The sequence below is a fragment of the Lepidochelys kempii genome, chromosome 3, assembly GCF_965140265.1.
Source record: "Lepidochelys kempii isolate rLepKem1 chromosome 3, rLepKem1.hap2, whole genome shotgun sequence".
Taxonomy (NCBI): domain Eukaryota; kingdom Metazoa; phylum Chordata; order Testudines; family Cheloniidae; genus Lepidochelys; species Lepidochelys kempii.
Genome location: NC_133258.1, coordinates 17,635,162 through 17,659,621, shown reverse-complemented (window position 1 = coordinate 17,659,621; position 24,460 = coordinate 17,635,162). Strand labels below are relative to the sequence as shown.

At 44.7% G+C, this 24,460-nt stretch overlaps 2 protein-coding genes across 2 annotated transcripts in view; one reads left to right on the top strand and one right to left on the bottom strand.

Annotated features, from left to right (window-relative positions):
- The window catches only part of FKBP1B (FKBP prolyl isomerase 1B), a 46,487-nt gene extending 44,403 nt beyond the window's left edge, over positions 1-2,084 (top strand). Inside the window, exon 4 of the mRNA XM_073335094.1 lies at positions 1,399-2,084. Within this exon, the coding sequence (XP_073191195.1) occupies positions 1,399-1,527 (129 nt within the window). The 3' untranslated portion in view covers positions 1,528-2,084. The remainder of the gene's footprint in view (positions 1-1,398) is intronic.
- Positions 2,085-11,259: 9,175 nt separating this feature from the next.
- SF3B6 (splicing factor 3b subunit 6) lies at positions 11,260-21,383 on the bottom strand. Its single transcript, XM_073335839.1, has 4 exons — positions 21,229-21,383; positions 19,447-19,565; positions 15,918-16,056; positions 11,260-15,050 (listed from the first exon to the last, which is right to left on the bottom strand). The coding sequence occupies exons 1-4, from the start codon at positions 21,256-21,258 to the stop codon at positions 14,961-14,963; spliced, it is 378 nt and encodes a 125-aa protein (XP_073191940.1). The 5' UTR covers positions 21,259-21,383; the 3' UTR covers positions 11,260-14,960.
- Positions 21,384-24,460: the final 3,077 nt, after the last annotated feature.

Genomic DNA, 24,460 nt, shown 5'->3' with positions numbered 1-24,460 from the left:
AAGGCTGAGGGTATTAGTCCTGGGCATCAGGACTTAGATTACAGTCTCCTACCTGGGACTGAAGGCCTTGGGCTTTGGCTTTGCCCCTCCTCCCCACTTGGGGCTCGGGCTTGCTCAGGCTTCAGTCCCCCCTCCTGGGATCATGTAGTAGTTTTTATTGTCGAAAGGGGGTCACGACGCAATGAGGTTTGAGAACCCCTGAACTAGACAAATCAGCAAATGGTTGGAGGGGAGGGATATAACACACAGAGTGAATAACGTGGTGGTTTGCAAATGTTCTGTAAGTGCCATGCTTTTTGTTTAGTGATGTAGATGTTGGCACAGAGAGACGAGATGTGTATATGCTTAGTCCTGGGACTAGTATGAAAAATCATGAGGGGTCTCAAAAATAGCATGAATTTGATAGACCATTTAATGTCAAAAAGGGGAACAGATTTATCCCTGTTAGAAGCCGACTCAGCTAAAGCTCTGGCAGTGATTCCACATAAGTCAATTTATAGCCTCCCAGAACACCCCGATTACCTTCCCTAAATTAATTATGTAGCCTAAATCCTTTCCAATAACCTGCCTAGAAACAAATTACACTCTAGCTCCGCCTAGTGGATTGTCACACTAGGACTTAATAATAATTACTGAACACTTTGACAACACCTTCCATCTCATGATCTCAAAGTGCCTTGGGAACATGAACTCATTAACCCTTGGAACACACTTATGAGGGAGGTTGGTAGCATTATCCCCATTGGATAGATGGAGAAACAGGGAGAGAGAGGTTAATGGGCTGAACATTGAAGACAATGATGTCAATGAAAATGGGAGATGCAAAGCACTCTGGAAATCACATGATGGCTTCAGCAAAGCTCTTCTTCACATGCGTCCCAGTCAATTTGAGCACATGCTTACGTGCCTTACTGAGCTGGGGCCTTTCTGAATCCAGAGCCTCTATCCTGTTAGGTGTTGAGAGCCTCTTGTGACTTGTCAGGTGTCCGTAATTCCCATTGCAGTCAGCAGATTTTGTGAGAGCTCTGCAGCTCACAGGAGGCCTTAATAAAGAAACAATGTGGACCTACACTGGTGCAAAAGGGTATTCCGTTGGGTTACAAAACTGGCACTAGAGGATTATTACATGTTGCCAATGAGAGGCCGTTATCCAGTGGTAAAAGAACAGGACTAGGAGCCAGGAGATCTGAGGCTAAATTGTTGGGACCAGATTTACACAGTTATTTGGGGCCTAAAGATGTAAATAGGCACTTAGCGAGATTTACAAAAGCATCAAGTGAGTTAGGGGTCAAACTCTCACTGACTTTGCAAATCTGCCCCTTAGTGACTGGACTATTGTATTTCTCCTAACACATTCTTTCCCCTTCTCCCTCTCCCTCTCCAACACTCAAACGCTAGATGAGCTTAGGACAAAGAGCAAAGCTGACCTGTACGCCCGATATGGCGTATGGAGCCACAGGCCATCCTGGAGTCATCCCTCCCAATGCTACCCTCATCTTCGACGTGGAGCTGCTCAGGTTAGAGTAAAGCCTTTCATGGGAGCCGGGTGAAGACATCTGCTGATAATCATCCATTCTTTTCCCCTTCCCTACGGTAAGAGGAGGCCGCACTGGAGTCGCAATCTTCCCTGCTTCAGCTGCCATGCCAATAGCGCCTGCCCTTAGGTTGTTTATTCCTTTCCCTCTTCTTTAAAGTTGTTGTGTCCATATTTGTCTTCTATTAGAAGCTTCTTTGCTCTGAGAAAAATTTCCCCCGTTGTAACATTTTTGAGTTGTACATTTCATTTAATTTGCATGTGATTAAAATTCACAATGATCATTAAATATATATATATATATATATGTATATATATATATTCCTTATGGAAAAACCACTGCCTTACTGTACACAAACCGAGACAAACAAAAGGTGCTCAGAAATCAAATGTACACCTCGTACATGAAGGGGCATTAGCCAAACGGAGTTACCTGCGTTGCCACTTTTTTCTCAACTCGTGCGTGCTTGCTCGCTGCTGTTTTAAACAAATGTCTCATTTGAAAATTAAAAAAAATATGGAAACAATAAAATCTTGATACTTTACCATTTCTGCCTTGTTTCTTGTCCTTCACTGTTAACGTAGCTGGGCATTTTTTCTAATATAAAAGTTCTTCTAGGAACTACTGATCTTCCGGTTTGTTACTGATTTCTTGAATAAAATATGCCTAGGGCATGTTACAATACTGTTAAAAATTACAAACTGAAATGGTGTCACTGTGGAGACCTGTGGGCTCAAAAAGAAACAGGTCCAGGTTATAATGAATATAAAGTGGGTTCTTTGAGGCTGCTGGACAGTCTTTCTGCTTGCTCTGGCTCTCCAGCTCCCAGACTAATCAAACAGAATCTGTGCTGCTCAGTACCCCTCAGTCCTGGTCATAGAAGAGACCACTGACCATGGGTTGGATTTTTCAAAAGCACTCAGCCCCAGATTTCAGTGGGAGCCAGGCAACTAAATACCTTTGAGAAGCTAATGTGTCAGCCTAATTCTACTCCTATTGAAGTCTGTGGGAGTTTTACTGCCGATTTCAGTAGGGAGCTGAGTTAGGCCAATGCTGAGTGTTTTTGCATGGAGATGCCTGACCACCAAATCCCCAGGGCCTCAGGATTACTGGAAGAACTTGCTGGAAACCTGCATGTCTTTATGAAGCACTCTGTGGTTTAGCCTTTACCACCAGACTTCTCCCCTTGGACTACCTACAGAAAGCTCCAAAATACCACAAAGTAATCAGACTAGCTGCCCGCTCCAGCTCCTAAGTAGTTAACCTAATCCATGTTCAATCCATTCTTCCTTGAGCCCTCCCCCTTCCCCAGTGACATGTTCACCTCCAAACCAGCTAACAGTGACACATACCCCGACCCCATCCCATCGCACAAGTCACTATCCAACAGCTCCATCTACATGCTACTTTTTGTCCCTTTCCTGCCCATCCCCAAGGTGGCACTCTTCAGAAAGAGGTCTTGCTGTTTGGTTTCATCTTGCTAATAATGTAGAACACTACTAAGGCTGAGAAAAGAAATAATACCTTCATCAAAACTAATCCAACTCAATATGACACAATTCCAGGCAAAGGCGACCAGCTGACATGTCTGCCTAAGCCTTCCATACACTGGGGTCACAGCACTTTACTAACAATAATTATATGTCATAACATCCCTGTGCATTTTGCAAGTGGGTTTGGGTAAACTGAGGCATGGAGCACTTGTCACTTGCCCAAATCAGCAATAGCCTCCCCACGCCCCAGGAATTTTAACCCTGTCTAACTGCCTTCCTCATATAATTATTCTGCCTCATCCAGAACTAATTCCTGGTATGCTGGGCTTGATGGGTAATGTCACTAGCGTCTTATTGTTAGTGGCACAAACAGCCATATTTTTTTATGGAACAGCAAAGGGAATGGGCATTGTTAAGGTGTTGGTGTTTAGTCTTATTTTCAAAACATACTCAAAAAAACCTGTACATATTTTCAACTATACTGCCGGATTTTTAACAGAAGAACTTACTACAATGGATAGTGGTGGGGTTTGGTTTTGTGTGCATGCATGTGTGTGGTTCTTTATAAGAAAATTAAAATTAGAATGGAATTTTGAATGTCAAATAACCCAGACTACAAGACTAGAAAGAAAACAACCATGGGCTGATAACGCCAGGTGAATGAATATAAAACCAGCATGAAATATCAAACTTTGCAATCTGTGCCCCAGCCCCTACAAATCTCTTTCTTTTCCTCAGAAGAATGGCCACACTGGGTCAGACCAAAGGTCCATCTAGCCCAATATTTTGTCTTCCAACAGTGGCCAGTGCCAGGTGCCCCGGAGGGAATGAACAGAACAGGTAACCATCAAAAGTGATCCATTCCCTGTCACCGATTCTCAGCTTCTGGCAATCAGAGGCTAGGGACACCATCCCTGCCCATCCTGGCTAATAGCCATTGGTGGACCTAGCCCATGAATTTATGTCGTTCTTCTTTGAACCCAGTTATGGTCTTGGTCCTCACACCATCCTCTGGCAAGGAGTTCCACAGATTGACTGTGTGTTGTGTGAAAAAACACTTCCTTTTGTTTGTTTTAAACCTGCTGCCTATTAATTTCATTTGGTGATCCCTTAGTTCTTCCTTATTTACTTTCTCCACACCAGTCATGATTTTATAGACCTCTATCATATCCCACCTTAGTCATCTCATTTCCAAGATGAAAAGTCCTAGTCATTAATCTCCCTTCATATGGAAGCTGTTCCATATCCCCAGTCATTTTTGTTGCCCTTTTCCGAACCTTTTCCAATTTCAATATATCTTTCTTGAGATGGGGGCGACCCCATCTGCACGCCATATTCAAGATGTGGGTGTGCCATGGATTTATATAGAGACAATATGATCTTTTCTGTCTTATTATCTATCCCTTTCTTTATGAGTCCCAACATTCTGTTCGCTTTTTTGACTGCCACTGCACATTGAGTGGATGTTTTCAGAGAACAATCCACAATGACTCCAAGATCTCTTTCTTGAGTGCTAACAGCTAATTTAGACCCCATCATTTTGTATGTATAGTTGGGATTATGTTTTCCAATGTGCATTACTTTGCATTTATCAACATTGAATTTCATCTGCCATTTTGTTGCCCAGTCACCCCGTTTTGTGAGATCCCTTTGCAATCTGCTTTGGACTTAATTATCTTGAGTAGTTTGCTATCATCTGCAAATTTTGCCACTTCACTGTTTACTCCTTTTTCCAGACCATTTATTAATATGTTGAATAGGACTGGTCCCAGTACAGACCCTTGGGGGACACCACTATTACCTCTCGCCATTCTGAAATCTGACCATTTATTTCCTACCCTTTGTTTCCTATCTTTTAACCAGTTACTGATCCATGAGAGGACCTTCCCTCTTATCCCATGACAGCTTACTTTGCTTAAGAGCCTTTGGTGAGGGATCTTGTCAAAGGCTTTCTGAAAAATCTAAGTACAATATATCCACTGGCTCCCCCTTGTCCACATGCTTGTGGACCCCCTCAAAGAATTCTAGTAGTTTGGTGAGGCATGATTTTCCTTTACAAAAACCATGTTGACTCTTCCCCAACAAATCATGTTCATCTGTGTGTCTGACAAGTCTGTTCTTTACTATCGTTTCAACCAATTATTTACTATCATTGTCCGAGAGACCTTCCGTGGAGCAGCAGCAGTAACGGTACAGGGTGCACCTGGGGATGTCTCAGGAGCAGAGGGAGGATTTTCTTTCTACTATAGTTTCAACCAATTCTGTTCTTTACTAAAGTTTCAACCAGTTTGCCTGATCCTGAAGTCAGGTTTACCAGCCTGTAATTGCCAGGATCACCTCTGGAGACCTTTTTAAAAATTGGCATCACATTAGCTATCCTCCAGTCATTTGGTACAGAAGCTGATTTAAATGGTAGGTTACATACCACAGTTAGGAGTTGCGTACCGCAGTTAGGAGTTCTGCATCAGTATTTGTTTTAGCCACAATGCTATGTTCTTGTTTAAGATTATTTTTAAAAACCAAAACCCACCTTTCTTCCATCACTTAGTGTCCATTGTTATTCTTTAATGTTTGGTATGAATAAAACATTTCACAGCTGACCACCCTGCCCACAGCCCCAAGCTAACTGTGACAATGTTTAAAGACAGCTGTAGATGGAGAAATTCTACTATGATTGGTAATCATGTAATTACAGTGGTGCCTTAGGGCCACCCAAGAATGGAGCCCCATTGTGCAAACACAGAAGAGTAGCTGGGTGCTGCCCCCAAGCAGTTTATGGTCTATATAGCCAAGCCAGACAGAGGGTATGGGAAGACGTCTAACACACAAGCAGCATGAACAATGTGATGGCGGTAAATGTTGTATCAGTTCCGCTTATTTCATTTATTTATTTTTTAGTGGGTTTAGCTAGGAGGGGCTCAGTAAAGTGGAGGAAGGGGGACAGGGCAGGGGAAAAGAGAGTGAGAGGGGCAGGTGTGGAGTGAAGCTGAGATGAAGCGACTGTGAGGGAGGAGGACGCTGGAGCAAACAGCCAATCAGCACAAAGCAGAGAAAGTCCAGTCAAAACTATAGTAAGTTCTCTGAATGTCCAGAGGTGGGGGGGGGGGGGTAGGGGTGTGTGTGTGCGTGAGTGCGCGCGTACGTACACGGGACAGCAGTTCTAGTATCTTCTAATCTCGTTTCTCCGCTTCTGCAGACAGGCTTCTTTTTGTCTGATTCAAAACAAATTCTTTTGCACTAACAGCACCGCTGCAGCTCGATCGGACGTTTATGGCACTGAGAAACATGCAGACAAATTTTTCAGAAGCGTTCACTAACTCTGAGTGCATCCATTTTGAGTGCGTCCATCTTAGGCTTTGGCCACACTACAGAGTTTTGTTGACACAAGTTAAGCCAACATACAGCCACCGCTTTAATTAAACGACCGTTCCATGGCCACACTATGCGCCTTCTGTCAGCAGAGCGCATCCACTCTAGCAATTCTTGCAGCGACACAGAGAGCAGTGCACCGTGGGTAGCTATCCCACTGTGCAACTGGCTACAGGGTGCTTTGGGAAGGGTTTGCAATGCCTCATGGGGCAGGTACAGCGTCACATGATGCAGGTTTCCCAATCCCATTGTTCCATGGGCATCCTACTAGATTGCCAGCCGCTTTTCAACTGAAGTGTGGCGGAGGAGGCTGTCTGACAGGGAGGGTGGGCGGGGGGAGTGGGGAGAGACACAGACAGATTGTGTGTTGCTGTAGTGTGTGAGAGAGTGCGGGGGGAGTACGTATATGAGAGAGACAGAGCGTGTGTCGGCTAGGGTTGCCAACTTTCTAATCACACAAAACCGAACACCCCTGCCCCGCCCCTACCCTGAGGCCCCACCCCTGCTTGCTCCATCCCTCCTCCCTCTGTCGCTCGCTCTCCTCCACGCTCACGCACTTTCACTGAGCTGGGGCAGAGGGTTGGGGTATGGGGGGAGATGAGGCCTCTGGCTGGGGATGCAGGCTTTGGGATAGGGCCAGGGATGAGGGGTTTGGGTGCGGGATAGGGCTCCAGGGTGGAGCAGAGGTGCGGCCGGGGGCGGGGGGGGGGAAAATGGGCTCTGGGTGCAGGCTCTGGGTGAGGCCAAAAATTAGGGGATCAGGGTGCGGGAGAGGGCTTCGGGCTGGGGCTGAGGGGTTTGGAGTGTGGGAGGGGGTGTGGGCTCCAGATGGGGTATGGCCTCTGGGGTGGGGCCAGGGATGAGGGGTTTGGGGTGAAGAAGGGGGCTCTGGGCTAGGGCAGGGGGGGAGGGTTGTGAGCTCTGAGGTGAGGCCGGGGATGAGGGGTTTGGGGTGCAGTAAGGGGCTCTGGCAGGGTGTGGAGGGTGTGCGGGCTCCGGGAGGAAGTTGGGGTGCAGGAGAGGACTCCAGGCTGGGGTAGGTTGTTGGGGTGTGGGAGGGGATTTGGGGTCCCGGCTGCACTTACCACGGCTCCCAGGAAGTGGCCGCCAAGGCCCTGCAGCCCCAAGGCACATGGGCAGCCAGGGAAGCTCTGTGCACTGCCCTCGCACCTGCAGGCATCGCCCCCGCAGCTCCCATTGGTTGCGGTTCCCAGCCAATGGGAGCTGTGGAGCTTGCACTAGGAATGGGGGCAGCACACAGAGCCTCCTTGGCCACCCATGTGCCTTGGGGCTGCAAGGACCTGGCAGCCGCTTCCGGGAGCCACACGGAGCTAAGGTAGGCAGGGAGCCTGCCTTAGCCCTGCTGCGCCACTGACCAGACTTTTAACAGCCTGGTGGGTGGTGCCGACCAGAGCCGCCAGGGTCCCTTTGCGACAGTCGGAAACCGGACACCTGGCACCATAATGTCAGCATGCTGTCTCTTTAAGTACAGACAGCAGCAGGAAGCAACCAGTCCTGAGGCAGGGAGAGGGAGACACCCCCCACACATCACCCCCCGCTTCCCTTCCTGGCGCGGCACAGCACAGCAGTCCCGCACCTCCCACAGCAGCCTGCCTTTCCGCTGTGTTCCTAGCGCCAGAGAGAGCAGGATTCCACATTAATGATTTGCCCTTTGCTGTCAGAGCGGAGTGGCATGCTCAGCTGTCAGAATTTTCCATAGCTTTGAAAGTGGAGGGGCACATGCCCGTGTAGTTGTATGCAGGCAGCAGAGGTCAAAACACTGAGCAGAGCAGTCACAACAGGCATTGTGGGATACTGGGGGAGGCCCGTTATGGTGACATAATGAATGGCAGTTTCTACGCTGTCGCTTTGTCACTTTAACTTTTCCCAAAAAGCTTTATGGCTCTCGTCTGGGTGGTTTTGTTTTGTCGGCAAAACAGGAGAGTTTTGCCAACAGAAGTAACATTGTAGTGTGTATACATCCACTATTTTGTCGGCAAAAGCTGCTTTTGCCATTAAAACTGGGTAGTGTAGACAAGGGCTAAGACACTTTGTCTCTGATTTTCAGAGGTGAAGAAGACCCGTGTAGCAATGCGTTACCTGATGCCATACTTCTAAGGATAATGGTATATTAGTTTAGCACCTCTAGGCTTGGCACTTCATAGCCCTGGCACCTCTGCGCTGCCGGCCAGCAGCTGCCACTCTCCAGACATCCAACCAGTGCTTCATTTGTGCCAGGGCTTCTGGCACCTCTTCCATTACAAATTTAGCACTGAGTCTAGTGAAAGACAGTTAAGCAGAAAAGTATTCCTGAAACAAAAAGAATAAGAAAAATCCTGGGGAGTAAGATCCACTTGTTCCTGATCTCCAGGAACAGGTGGATCTTCAGCAACAAGTAGTACCCCGCAGACAAGCCTGGACACTGATCAGACTAAACCAGCTGGAAAGAAGCAAAACCAACCTAACTTGACCTCAACAGCCAAGACCAGAGAGGAGGATGAGGGGACAAAGGATCCTATTGACAATATAGGCTCCTTGCAGAAGGTGAGACGGCACTGTATATGTTTGTGACATCACTGAGCACATTGAAAGTGCTCAGAAATCTTGATGACAGCCACCATTGACTTCTAAGCTAGGAGAGAACATAACTCAGTATAAACTTCCTTTGGTGTATGCAATGTTGTCATAGCCATGTCGTCCCAGCATATTAGAGAAGCATGGTGAGTGAGGTAATATCTTCTATTGGACCAGCTTCTACTAGTGAGAGAGAGAGAAGCTTTTGAGCTTACACAGAGCTCTAATTCAGGTCTGGGAAACTTACTCAGCCCTGGTGTACACTACAATTACTTCGGTAGAACTACGTTGCTCAGGACTGTGAATAATCCACAACCCTGCACGATGTTATACTGACTTAAGCACTGGTATAGCCAGCACTATGTCAGTGGGGAGCTTCTCCCGCCAACATAGCAACCGTCTCTCAAGGAGGTAGATTAACTAAGACAATGGGAGAGCTCTTCATTATAGTGCTAGAGTGGCTGATGCAGTGTTTTAAGTGTAGACCTGCCCTCAGTGTGTCACTGCTAAATACAAGGTGGAACAGTAAATACGTATTTCCAGGGACCATGCAAGGTGAAGTAGCCCATTAACACCCCTTCAGTCACAGGGAGGAAAGGAGGGGAATGGGGGGGGGAGGTGGGAAAGGCAGCTGGAGGGGGGTGATATTAGTGTCTCTAAAAATCATGGACTAAATAGCGACCCTGGATTTATGGTTTATTACAACCATCTATGACCCACTAACACTCTCCTCTCTGACTGTAGGAGTGTTAATGAGCCAGTTCATCTTGAAATGTGGTGGTAGTACCTGTTAGCCCTGGTATTAGAGCACTCGCGTGGGGTGTTGGAGACCCCGGTTCAAACCCCGTCCCACGCCTGCTGGGGAGAAAGGATTTGAACTGGGCATCTGCCAGGAGAGTGCTGTAACCACTGAGCTATGGAGTATTCTGATGTGGGGATTCTCTCTCTCTCTCCTGCAGAAGCTGGTCCACTGTGGATAAATACTTACCTAGTCTTTGGGCCAGAGAGCGGATGCGAGAATGTCTATGGCCTGGTGGTTAGAACATTCATGGGGGAGTGCCAGTCTAGTCTAGCCCAGCCCCCTGCTCCAAGGCTGTTTTTGTTTGTTAGGATTACTTTACCTGATGCCATACTTCTAAGGAAGTCTGGATACTGGTATAATAGTTTAGTCAGTGCTTAATTTGTGCCAGGGCTGAGCCATGGCACCTCTATGACTATTTCATTACTTTGGAACAGCTTTGACAGGAGAAAGCGAGGGAGCCTCCTCCCACCCCCTCAGAATACATCATGGCCAGGGGTTAGGGCACCTATCCTAAGAGGTAGAAGACCCCATTCAAATCCCTTTTCCCCATCAGGCAGAGAGGGGAAATAGAATCTGGGTCTCCCAGCTGCTGGACTAAACAGTATAAAAGAGGCTCCTCCTCCTTCTCCCCAGGCATTTGTTGCAAGAGCAGCATAGGCCCACCAGAGTAGAAAACATTTCCAATGCCCCTTCCCCCCCACCCTCCCCCAGCCACCCTACATACATATGGCTGAGCCAAAAAACACTCAACTTAGTGGCACAGCAGTGCCCCCTGGAAGTTGGAGCCCAGGCAACCACCCTGCACGCCCACCACTCAGCCACCTTACTCCAGGAGAGGGTTCCCAACTATCGACCACCAATAGAGGTAGGTGCCTCCCTCTGGCCCAGTTTTAGGTGCTTATCTCCATAAGGGGGCAGGGCTTAGCCCCCCCCAGCATCTCCCATTGCTAGAAAGGAAGCTGCCTAAACTAGCCAATCTACCTCTTGTGGATCCCATTCTTGGATGCGTAGCACTCTCCTGTCATTGTATAGGGAGCAAGGCACCTAACTCAGGCTTTGTGGATCCCATTGTTGTTCCAGTGATTTTCCAGGTGTCACAATACCTAAGCCCTTCTGTGAATCCATGACCTAGCACCTTCCAGCTTTTAACAGATAAAAAAAACTAGCAAAACTGCCTGTCAGGCTTTATGACCTGAATATATTCTCTCAACCTCACAAGGCAGCTCCTCAGACCTGCACTTCCTACTGACATCAATAAGAGCGGAGGCGGTTCAGCACCTTCCACTATCAAGTCTTCAAAGAACTTCCTCAGATTGCTCGTTACAGCTGGTTGAGGAAGCTCTCTCACGCACCACCCTTTCTCCCTTTAGTGGAAGCACACTTCTTTTTCCATAACAAATTTGATTAAAAAAGTATCTGAAGGTAAAACTAGCTATACTTTGGGATACTTAGGGAAATTAAGTCTTTAACAAAATGTAATCCAGCATTCTAATCTTTGCCTGGTGGCTCTTTATTCAACTGCAAAATGTGTTAATTTATTTAATTGTGTCATTTATCAACACAGCACACAATTATTACCACTATATAATGGATTGGAAAGACATACCACAGTTGCCTGTGTAATCAGATATGCTCTTATATTACTTATTTCTAATCACTTTATAGATGGAAAAACAACATTGCAGGCATAATTTCATGTCCTACTTCTTGAAAATTAAGCAGAAAGGAAATACACAGATAAAACAACTGTAGACTGCAAGGCTGGTAACACCTGCCTTGAGTTACCCCCTCTGCTATTCCTATAACTGAACTCATTTCCCTGTCCTTTGATATTACATTTCAAACAAAATCTTGAGCAGACCTCATTAAAATAATCCTCCGGGCATTTGATTTCCATTCCCTCTGTCTTGCAAGTACAAATGATTTCATTTTTACATGTACAGGGACATTGAAAAACCCTGAACAGGCACTAGAAGTAGTATGAAATGGAATATTTAATGAAAGGCAGCAGCAAAGCTTTCATAGAAATCAAAAAGCTGCTGGTCTTAAAGTTCACTGAAAGAATTTTTATTCATCTTATTACCCTACAGAATTGCTGTAAATTTCTTCACCACCACCAAGCTTTCATCAAAATCAGACTCTGCAATGCAAGCAAAAGAATTCTTATTGACAGAGGAAATGTGATATTTGCTTACTATTCAAAATAAGCAAAACTGAAAGATGAAGTGGATCTAAATGCCAATACTTCACTAAATTAGTAAGGGCACAATCCAGCACGGTGCTGGGTGCCTTCAGCACCTTACAGCCAAAAAAGGCTGGGGACACTCGGCACCTTATCTAGGTCCTCATTGTGCAATTTTCCTTGAAGCTTGAGGATAGCTAAAGGTGATACATTTGGCTCTACTATCAACCCAATTTCACCCTAAATTACTCCATCTGAAATTTCACCCAGCAACAGCATAGGATTTCCATGGAAAGTTTAAGGTAAATCAGCCAAGATATTGAGGTTGGGGGAAGAAGAGAAACTCACTTCTGAAACATCTTCTAAAAATCGCAAGAGGAGTTGGCCTAAGAACCCAATTTATTTTAATCTGTTGGGCTTGATGAAGACTGCTGGCCTTTGAGTGGATTTAGGACAGAATTAGTTAACACTGAACACATTAAGTGTGCAGAGCTTTGGTGCATGTGGCTGTGATGGGGAGGAAAGAGCAGGAAGCCACAGGGTAGAAAAGACAAGAGCTGGCCAACGCAACAATAAAAATGTATTTGCATACATTGTCACAGCTAATTAGGCTAGTAGCCACCTGTGACTAGTGTGACCACTGAGATCATGCAAACATACCCATCTTTGCTTTTATTTCGTCTCTAACCTTCCTTCTTTTTTTATTTATTCGGCTGGGGTATCTAGTCATAATCCTAGACTGAATTATCTGGGGCAGGGAATGCATCCATTTATTAATTTGTGTCATATCTAGCACAGGGGACCCTTTATTGGAGCCTAAAGGTACCACAGTCATAAATAAATGGCCTAATTTTGAATGGGGAGAGGGCCAGACAGGTGCGGGGGGTGGGAGGGGGGTCCGACTATAAGGAAGAGATCTTTCTGCCAACACATCTATTAACATGTTCCTCACCCTGCTTTAGCTAGAGACAGAGCCACAAAGAAAGTCTAGTCTGAGGCCCCGGAAGTACGGGCAGAGGAGCTGTGTCAGACTCTCCTATAGATCAAGGAATTAGAAATAGGAGACAGTCTTTCAACTCTACACGGGTGGCTCAAATTCTGGCAAGGTATGACAGAAATTACTATCTGATCACTGCTCCAATGGCCTATGTGCAATTCATCTGGTAGTTAAGTTATCACATCAAAGTATCATAACCGGCACCCTTTGCAGTAATCAAAGCAGAAGCATCAAAGACTGAATGGGCCTGGCAAAAAACCTACTCTATGGACGGCTGTTCTGTGACTCAGCAGGTCAACGTTGGAGACCAGTTCTGTCAATCTAGCTCCTTACCTGAGCACTGAAGTAGGTGTATTTATGTGTGTGTATATACATAACATACACAATTACACAAACATGTCAACATTTAAGGTCGTATGGGAGGTAGGCATACAGATACCATCATGATGGGCGCTATGTAAGATCTTACCCAAATCTTAATCATTAGTCTGATTATGTTTATACTCATCATTTAATCTTTTAATTTAACATTTGAAAGAGAAAAGACGTTATCGGTAAATTAACATGGCATATAGCAAGGCTTGCAAAACTTGTACACAAGCAACTTTTGGGTACACAAATGTTAGTTTTATTCCCTCATCAATCAAGCTAAGAGCAAGTAAGCAAATTCTGAGCACTGGCTAGTAAATTTTAAGTTTAAATACTCATTTATGGGCATTCACCATCTTAAAGGATCTTTGTCTATTTTACATTAACATTCACATTTGGCAAAACATGTCTTTAAGCGTATCAGCATCTATAAGCCAAAACAGTCTCAAGTTGTTTATTAACACTCTTCCCCTCCCCCCGCCCCCGCAGACCAGATTGAGTGTAACATTAATCTAAATAATTACAAGAGAAATGAAAAGCTCTCATTACAAGTACTTATAATTGAAATGGTCAACACTATCTCCTAAATTGATTTGTCTTGGGTCTCAGCTGGTTGCTGAAATAGCTAATGCAAATGAGGAAAATTTTGCCTCTGAACTCATGAGTGCTTCTCCCACTTATTTCAATGCAAGCCACAAAGGTGTAACAGAGGCAGAATTTGACCCTTGGGTCTTCACTCAACTAAGCCTGGAGTAACCCTGCAGTCATTCACTGTCACGGCAAAATTGCTGTTTCAATATAGCACATCAGCTTTCCAACCCCCACCCTCTTTTAGCCAGTCACTGGCATCAAGATGACTTCTTAGAAAACCATCTATTAGACAGTTGGATATATTTAGGGGCAATTCACGTTTATGACCATGTAATCCAGACCTCCATTTACTGCCACCAGTCTCAGGGAAGAGCTACACAGGACAGAGAAATTTTTGTTTAATATAAGAAGCAGCCTTATAACAAACAAGTTCCCTGTAACAAAAAGGATAGGTTGATTCAAACATTCCCATAGGGAGAAAAATAGTAACTTAGATACAATAGCACAAATGTTTGATAAGTGTCAAAACATACTAGACCCTTTTCTATACAAAAATTGTGGTTTTCCCCCATTTATTCATGGTGTCTGATTTTTATACATATATGGGATGAAACGCACTCTTATGTAGAGAGTCCACACAAGGCCACTTACCCTAACTAATGGAAGCTAAGTGGTGCAGTCTAGTGCAAGCCATCTAGGGTGAGGAATTTCACCAGGACTGAATCAAAAACTTGGTCATAATACTGGAAACAGACACTACGGTTATGCAGCAATGACGTGGTCTCCTTGATATCCAGGAGAAAGCGTGTTCACTTCGATGGAATTACTAAAATTTAAGTAATTTAGACCAAATCCAAAAGTGAACTACATTTATTTAGTAAATTGCAAACTTAAAATATCAAAGCTTCAAAATGAATGGTCTATGCATGAGGCATAGCAGTAAAAGGGTCAAATGAAAATAATCAAAACTTGATTAACAGTCCTTATGAGGTTTAGTCTGAAAACAGTGTGGCAAGAGTTAAAATAATCGTTCCAAAAGAGCTCATCTTTATTTCGGTGGATCTGTGTTTATTCCATATTTCTCCTTGAGAAGTTTCAGCTGCTCTTCTTTCTTCTTTGTGTCCATCTTTTGGAATGCCTGTAACAAAATCAACAAACTACATTAGAGAAGAATATTCTTTACAATTTATCATCTCTTACTGAGTTTTTAATAAGGCAGGGGTTCTCAAACTGGGGGTCGGGACCCCTCAGGGGGTGGCGAGGTTATTACATGGGGGGATCGCGAGCTGTCAGCCTCCACCCCAAAACCCGCTTTGCATCCAGCATTTATAATGTGTTAAATCTATAAAAAAGTTTTTAATTTATAAGGGGGAGTCACACTCAGAGGCTTGCTATTTGAAAAGGGGTCACCAGTACAAAAGTTTGAGAACTACTGTAATAAGGCACATTAGTTACACTTATTAGGAGATAATACTACAATTAACACAAGTTAACATGTAATTACCATAGTCTTCAATTAAGATATGGAAAAATATCATGATTTTAGGGTAAGTGAAAGTAATTCTTGTCACTACACTGTACAGCATAATTCAATACAGTGCCCCCAAGAAAATGTGGCCTAGAAATCTATATGCTTGTCACTGGGCAGAGAACCAATGTCAAGAGCTCAGAGATCATTTCTTCTAACCAAGATCTTGTCTCCTTTGGCAGGGACCCCAAAACTAAGCCTGTGGGAAGCAATGCTGCAATCTGCTCTTTACAGCCCACCTTGCTTCCCCCAGTTCAGTCCAATAAGAGTGTTCTTTGCACAAAAAAGAATCAAAGAAGTTAAAGTAAAACCCTGTTAGCTCATATAGACCATCCCTCTCCAAGTTCAGCATTGTTCTCTAGAATATTTAAATCAAAAGCTGCAATAAATCCAAATAATTTTCATTTTAGACTAGAATGAAAAATTGATAACTATTAAATATGTGGTATGCTATTTTAGAAAAACAAGTGTACTTGCCCTGTTTGCATTGTAGTACAAGACAACGAGGTATCTGTTGCACACATTGAATCCTGACAGATGATCACAAGCATTCTTGGCATCAAAGATGTCTTCATAAACGACATATGCTGTTCCTCTAGTCTCTGGAGTGTTTCCACTGCAACATAAGATTGTTTTAATATTAAAACAATATGAATATAAAATAATTCCACTAACAATTAGCAGTGACAGCACAGATTATGGTAACTAATACAACTTTAATAAAAACCAAGACTTCTAATGACTTTTTCTAGACTTTGGTATGGAAAGCCAGGGATGTATCGCAATCTTCATTTATGCTTATTTCTGGCTCTAATTTTGTGAAGTGTGACAGCAGTAACTAGCATATATTCCAAGGTCAATTCATCTCCTCTCTAAAAATGATTATGAAAGTGCTTGCTATGCATTATGGCTGTGTCATTCTTGGGAAGCCTGAAAACTGTTACATCAATAAATTGCTTAAGAGCTCAATCTTGTATGTCAAATAAAATGTTTGAAGCTGAAGTATTGTTTGTTATACCACTTCAAGACACCAAGAACCCAAATGGACTGCTATTTCGGCATATCACACACACAGTATGTCTACGCTGCAATTAAAAACCCACAGCTAGCCCGTGTTAGCTGACTCAGGCTAGGGGACTGTTTAATTGTGGTGTAGACGTTCTAGCCCGATCCCAAACGTCTACACCACAATTAAACAGCCTCTTACCCTGAGCCTGAATTATCTGACACAGGGCAGCCATGGGTTTCTAGTTGCATCATAAACATACCCAAAGAAATCTACATTGGAACAATAGGTTTCAGAGTAGCAGCCGTGTTAGTCTGTATTCGTAAAAAGAAAAGGAGTACTTGTGGCACCTTAGAGACTAACCAATTTATTTGAGCTTAAGCTTTCGTGAGCTACAGCTCGCTTGCTCAAATAAATAGGTTAGTCTCTAAGGTGCCACAAGTACTCCTTTTCTTATTGGAACAATAGTGCTTCAACCACAAAAACTGTGCTGACAGTAGATACCAGAGCTTAATGTTCCCTTTCTGTTATCTTATTTGTATTGAATTTAAACAAAACCAGGTCTCAATACACAATGAATCAATTAGTGCTTTGCAGACATTTCTTTCAAGATGAAATCCTTCACTTATAACTAAGCATAAATAAAGGAAAAACCTTCATGTTTTAATCTCAAAAGAATATTCAGTATCCTAATAACTAGCAGCTAGACCAGTTTATGTTGTGACGTGTTGGACCTGATAAATTAAGCAAGGTCTGGGACACTTAGTATTTAAGTGTTCATTGGAGATCTTACATCCATCAGCACAGGAATTTGTGTTGCTGACCAGACACAGGATACTCTTCCCTGATTGAATGATAATGAAGTTTACTCATAACTATATTCACTCTAGCTTTCCTTTGTTCGATTTAATCTCACAGTTCCTACTTATACCCTTTTCGGTTATCTTAAATAACAATTCTCCTTGTCTACAAGTTAGAAGGGTAGGAAATTTTGCTTGTCTAGCCATGCTACTCATTTAATTTTTCTACTCATTCAACTCAGTCCATTTTTGTTAATCTTTCCTAAATTTCTTTTAATATGTCAAGTTTTCTGGTATTGAGATAGCTAGAACTGTATGCTGTTTTCTAGGTATATCAACTCTATTTTCAGCATGTAGTAGGAGGCCTGCCATTTATGCAATCTGACTGTTGAGAATGTTATGCCTAGCTAATTTGCTGTCCAGTATTCAGTGTATCTGTCTAAGTCCTGTTAACATAAGAATGGCCATAGTGGGTCAGACCAATAATCCATCTAGCTCAGTATCCTGTCTTCCAATTGTGGCTGGTGCCAGATGCTTAAGAGGAAGAGAACAGAACAGGGCAATTTATCAAGTGATACGTCCCTTGTCATCCAGTCCCAGCTTCTAACAGTCAGAGGTTTAGGCACACCCAGAGCATGGGGTTGTATCCCTGACCACCTTGGCTAACAGCCATTGATGGACCTATCCTCCATGAACTTATCTAGTTCTTTTTTGAACCCTGTTATATTTTGGCCTTCATAGCATCCCACGGCAATGATTTCCACAGGTTGACTGTGTGTTATGTGAAGAAGTACTTCCTTATATTTGTTTTAAGCCTGCTGCCTATTAATTTCACTGGGTGGCCCCTGGCTCATGTGTTATGTGAACAGGTAAATTAACACTTCCTTATTCACTTTCTCCACACGATTCATGATTTTATGGACCTCTATCATATCCCCCCTTAGTCATTTCTTTTCTAACCTGAACATTTCCAATCTTTTTAATTTCCCCTCATATAGAAGCTGTTCCATATCCCTAATCATTTTGGTTGGTGTTCTCTGCAGCTTTTCCAATTTAATATATATATATTTTTTTTGAGATGGGGCGACCTGCATGCAGCATTCAAGGTCTAGGTGTAGAATGGATTTATATAGTGGCATTATGATATTTACTGTCTTATTATCTATCCTATTTCTAATGGTTCTTAACATTGTTAGCTTTTTTTTGACTACTGCTGTCACACTGAGTGGATGTTTTCAGAGAACTATTCACGATGACTCCAAGATTTCTTTCTTGAATGGTAACTGCTAATTCAGACCCCATCATTTTGTACATATAGTTGGTATGGTTTTCCAATATGTATTACTTTGCATTTATCAACACTGAATTTCATCTGCCATTTTGTTGCCTGATCACCCTGTTTTATGAGATCCCTTTGTAACTCTTTGCAGTCAGTTTATATTATTTAGTCTCCATTGGAATTATCATTCCCAATTCAGTACAGTTTACACTGCATCAATGCATTTCACATCTATTCTCTTCTTTAAGTGATTAGCCTGTGCTATCTTATGGAGAGAACAGACTACAATATTTATATCTCCTCCAGTTTGACTTCAAAGGCAGCTCTGTGATTCACTTAAAGAGAACCTTAAAGTTCCACAAAGCCAAGGCTGTTAGATCAACAGTATTTACTGTAATATTGTAAATTCCCACTAGGTAGAAGGGTCTGTTTTCTCCAAAATAACTCTTTAAATATTTTAAAGTGAAAACTAGCCATGAACTTTGTTCACATTGACCTCTGTCTTTGATACACTTAAACTATGAACCAAATTTGTTCAAAAGCCACTAGGAAAAATGGCAGATCATATTCAGTGAATGTTTTTATTACATGTTTTTACTGAGTACTAACAAAAATGAAATGCACTATATATGAGTTCTTCACTAGATTGCTGGTTTGTCTGGTAGAGAGAAATAGAGTCATATGGTTTATTTCACCTCCCATTGCACAATCCAATATCGTTTTCCCCTACCTTTCAACTTTTATCTGCTATGAGTACACTTGCCAGAGGGTCTAGTATGCTTACAGCTACAGTCAAAACAGAGGAGTTTGGCATCATATTTCTGCAGAAAATGTCCTGCTGCTCACACTGATGGATATTTAGAACACTTCCTACAATTGTACCCAATACTTACTGCTACGTTTTATAAGTAAAAGACTTACACTCTGATTTGCCGAATAGGTCCATATTTTCCAAAAATATCATACATTTCCTCAGCTGTAATTTTGTATGGTAAGTTTCTGATATATAAAATCCGATTGACTTCAGGAGGCAGCCGAATCTAAAATAGAGACCAGTTACATTTAGAATACTCACTTCCAGAATTAATGCATCAAATGTAAACATCTCCCAGTTACCGTACACCTTCGGTCTCACAGACCCTTTTGTGATCACACAACATCCATTAACAACTGCAGCACTTGCTTGCATGGAAAAACATTAGGAAAGAATGTGAGGTATCTGTAGCTCTACTGTAATGCGATTTAGTGGCTGGAAACCAGGAGAGTAGTACCTGGTGACCAGCCATCTCTTTGTGGACCACAGACTAGTTTGAGACCCTATGGTCTCTAAGTAAATGAATAGAGTCTAAGGTCAGAAGGGACCACTAGGATCATCTAGTCTGACCTCCCGGAAAACACAGGTCACAGAACTTCCCCAAGTAATTCCTGTTTGAACTACAGAATATCTTTTAGGAAAACATCCAGTCTTGATCTGAAAATTGCTAGTGATGGAGAAGCCACCACAATCTTTGGTAAACTGTTCCAGTGTTGGAACCCTCTCTGTTAAAAACGTATGCCTTTTTTCAAGTCTGAGGGCAGGTCTACACTACCACTTATGTTTATATAATTGATGTTGCTTGGGGGTGTGAAAAAGTCACCCTCCCCCTACACCCCCGAGTGACGCAAGTTACATCAACCTAAACACCGGTGTGGACAGCACTTTGTCGGTGGGAAACGCTCTCCTGTGGACATAGCTACTGGCTCTTGCAGAGGTGGAGTAATTATGCAGATGGAAAATCTCTCTACTGTTGACATGCAGCGTGTCTGGTGAAGACGCTCTTTTGGTGCAGCTGTGCCAATGTATCACTTCTAATGTAGACTAGCCCTGAATTTGGCTAGCTTAAGAACCAGTGGTTGGAAAGTTGATTTCCCTTTGCTTGTAACACTGAAGAGCCTATTATCAAATATTTGTTCCTCTTATGGGTGTTTACACTCCGTGGCTCAAGTACCCCTTAACCTTGTCTTTGTTATGCTTAACAGATTGTGCTCCTTGAGTTGATCACTATACAGGATATTTTTCAACCCTTTGATCGCTTGCACTGATCTTCCCATATGTACACAATTTCCAGTCTTGACGCTCTGCCTTGGGGCTTTTGATGAGCCACTTAAAGTCTCTGCCAATGCATCAGGGCAATAACGCCTCTCAGCTAGGTAATTATTTGGCTCTCTCAGTGGAGTGTCCCATGACACAATACGGGGGTAACGGGATGAGATACTACGGTCTGTGACAAGCAGGTCGGACTAGATCACCTAAGGGTCCCCTCTGCCCTCAAACCCCAGCACACGGGTGTGAAGTGCGTTGGCGGCACAGGACCAGAGGCTGCGAAGCGCGACACGGGGGAGCCACAGACCTGGTGCACGCAGCTGCCCCACAACGCGCCTCCGGGAGCTCGGCCGGGGCCTGATCCTGGGGGCCTGCTCGGAGCGCGGAACAAGCCGACCCCCAGCCCGGCTCAGCCGGGACGCCCCGCACCCGACCCCCACCGCCGCGTGAGCCCGTGGTCCCTGGGGCTGGCGGTTTGGGCGCCGGACAAGCCAGCGAGACGCTTCCCCGCGCGGAGGGCGCGCCTCAGCCGGGCGCGGGGAGGGGGGCAGGCGGGGCCGGCCGGAGCCGCCCGGGGCTGGGGGCAGCCGCGTTTCCCGCTCGGCGGCGGCACGACTCACGTTGGCTCGCTTGGCCGCTTGCATCGCCATGGTGCCGGGCGGGTCGGGGGCCTTGGCCTCGCAGAGACACAGCGGGAGCGGCTCCGCCTCACTCCGACAGGCAGGCCCGGTGCTATCCCAGCCTGCACCGCGCGCGGGCGCGCCGGAAGTGACGCATCTCAACCAGATGGGGACGAAAGAAGCCGGTCAGGTTCGCGGTGGGGAGGGGCGGGGGGAAATGACGGCGAGGGTCACGTGACTTGGGCCGCCGGTGTGCCAGGCGCGGTCGTTCATTTGCCTCTTACGGGTGCCGCTCCCCGCAGTCCCTCTCGGCTGGTGGTGCCGTTAGAGCCTCTGGCCCCTCTCCCTGCCCCTCCATCCCCCACGGTTGCCCCTCCCCACTCGACCTCCCCCGGCCTCTACCCGCTCCCCCCCCCGTGCCCCCCCCCACCCTTCCGCCCTCCGGCTCCTCCCCCCACCACACCTGACCCACCTGTGCCCCTCCCCTCTCTCTCCACAGTACCCCGCCCCACTGCTGGTCCTCGCCCCGTCTCCCCACCTCACCCGCCTGCCACCCGCCTCCCTCCTCACTTCCCCTCTGTTCCTGCCTGTTGTGTTTGAATGGAATAAGACACGGTGTAAATAACTGCCCCCGCTGAAGCTTTCTGTAAGTAGGACGATCCATCAGGTCTTACCACAGCACTGTACAGCTCAGCGCAAGGAACCGTACCTCTGAGGCTAGAGAATTGAGGCAGCTTACTTCAGTTCGCTTCTAGCTAGCTGCCCAATATTCACCCCTTTCTATACCGCGTTAGAGGGTTTGTCCTGGCTGGTGTTGTTGACCTCAGGGATGCCAAGCTCTTGTTTTGTACATCACTTCCCCTCTCCAAGGGCTTTCCTCCTTGGTGCTGCTGCTGCCATTACTCCCCACAACTTGAGAGCTGGGCTAAAAATTGCAGCATAGATATTTGGGCTCGGGCCTGGGCTCTAAGACCTACTCCCTTGTGAGGTTTCAGAGCCATGACTCCAGCCCAAACCTGAATGTCTGCACTGCAATTTTTAGCCCTGCAGCCTGAACTCGGTGAGCTGAAAACAGCTGACCTGGGCCAGCCATAGCCATACCATGGGTCTTTTACTGCAGTGTGGATGTAGCCTAGTTGAAACACAACAGCAACTTCATAGGAGAAGAATGCAGACTTTTCCTAAATCATGATCATGAATACCAGTGCAATTGTCGGGTTACCCAAACATTCTCACCATTGGTGAACTCCAGTGAGGGCTGCGGGAAGCGGCATGGGCCCAGGGATGTGCTGGCCGCCGTTTCCCGCAGCCCCCATTGCCCAGGGACGGTGAACTGCGGCCAGTGGGAGCTGCGATCGGCCGAAGCTGCGGACGCTGCAGGTAAACAAACCATCCCGTCCCACCAGCGGCTTTCCTTGGTGGCCCATGTGCCAAAGGTTGCTGATCCCTGTTGTAGGGTGCTCTTTGTGGATGTGCCCCTCATGCCTGCATGGAAGTTCATTGACTTCAAAGAACTCCATGTGAGTGAAGAAATCCACCAGCATGGAGCTGATGGCAGGATCAGGGAACAGTGCTCAAGCTGCCAAGGTACATTGGCCTGTAAAATAATTGACAAAGGCAAAGAGTGAAACATAATTTTAAACATCTCAGTAGAGGGAGCAAGAATAATTTATTTAATCTGTATAAAGTTTTATCTAACCTCAGATTTGTGATTCAGCCCTTTAGCTGCCAATGTAAAGATACAGTAAAACAACAGCAGGTTGATTTGAGACAGAAAATTATTATAGGTTTAAAAAACCTCTTGATTCATTCTCCTTAGCAGGGGGATTCCTCTGTGCCTTACTTGCTCTAGGAATCTCATGATTTCTCCTACTAACTGTTGCAGTCCTGTGGGTGCTAAGTGACTTTCTCTCCTCATATGTGCTGTTTCTTGATTCCTCTGCTTTGGCTGTATCTGTCAAGATGTGAAGCGTGCATAAACTGGTACAGAGTCAGCCTGCCTGGCAGCTTTAAGTCAGAAAAGATTCTCCATTGGTGCAATGGGAAGGGCAACAAGAGACGGGAAATCACAGAGGGGCTCATCTTCTGTATTATCTACTGAATGCTAACCGTGTGCCCAGCACTGTACAGAATATGGAGGAGAATGGATCACTGCCCCCAAGGAGCCTACAATCTTAGGCCCTAATCCTGCAAACTCTTAAGCATCTGTATGACTTTACTCACACAGAGTTGTCCCATTGATTTAAAATACAAATGTTACCAATGAATGTCATTTTAACAGAACTATCCACAGGACTAACGTTATGCAGATACTTAAGTGCTTGCAGGATTAGGGCCAGGGATGAGAAAACAATACATAATTGAGACACACAGAACACCGGGAAATTGATTCACCACATGTCACTGCAGGGGTTAGTTTATGATGATTAAACATTTCTCTAAATGATTAATTCTCAGCTGCATTAATCAGGCACAGAAATTGCAAAGAAAGCCAACCCTGAAATAATGGGAGTCTTACAGAGATCCACCAGACACCTTCCCACAAGACAGTTTGCTCCTGCTTTGTGCATTTTCATCTTTATTGTGCATGTTAAAGTGAATGATGAAAATTAGCAAATCAATGCACATCATCAGTGTGAAATTTAAACAATAAACAAATTAAAATTAAAGATGTTATACTCATTCCTTAATCCCTCTACTTTTATTCATGATTTTTCAAAACACATTTTTACACGTACTTTTTTCTCTTCATTCCCTAGGCAAAATGTTTGATTGTTGACCTGGCTTTTGGACTCTGAATTCTGCAAGATGGGTTTATTTAACAAATTATTTTTAACTGTTGAGCTTGTTGAGAGTATAAGGTAGGAAACTGAATCACAAGTCCACCCAATTTAGGCGTAATCAATTTGCACCTTTATTTATAAATTTTCAGACAGAATTATTGTCACGTATAGTGTCAGAACATATATTTATGCCTGACGATAAATAGATGAGATCAGGGCCATAACTAAGACGGAGCAAATGGGGCAGTCACCCGGGCAAAAAGCCATTGGGGTGGGAAAACGGGCTGGCGGGGAGGGGCATGCAGGGTCACGTGTTCCGCCCCATCTCCGCAATTTCTGCCTTCCATTTAGCACAGGGGTTTACAAACTATGGGGCATGCCCCCCACAATTTAAAAACTGTTGCCTCCTGCCAGGAGCTAGCGTATTGGAAGATGGTGGGAGCCGCCAG

Excerpts from the sequence above, each read along its gene's own strand:
- SF3B6 (XM_073335839.1), bottom strand. The coding sequence starts at position 21,258 with ATGGCGATGCAAGCGGCCAAGCGAGCCAAC. Across the intron at positions 16,057-19,446 it reads CCTATTCGGCAAATCAGAGT|TGGAAACACTCCAGAGACTA; the intron begins GTAAGTCTTTTA and ends CTTATGTTGCAG. Across the intron at positions 15,051-15,917 it reads TGTACTACAATGCAAACAGG|GCATTCCAAAAGATGGACAC; the intron begins GCAAGTACACTT and ends ATTTTGTTACAG.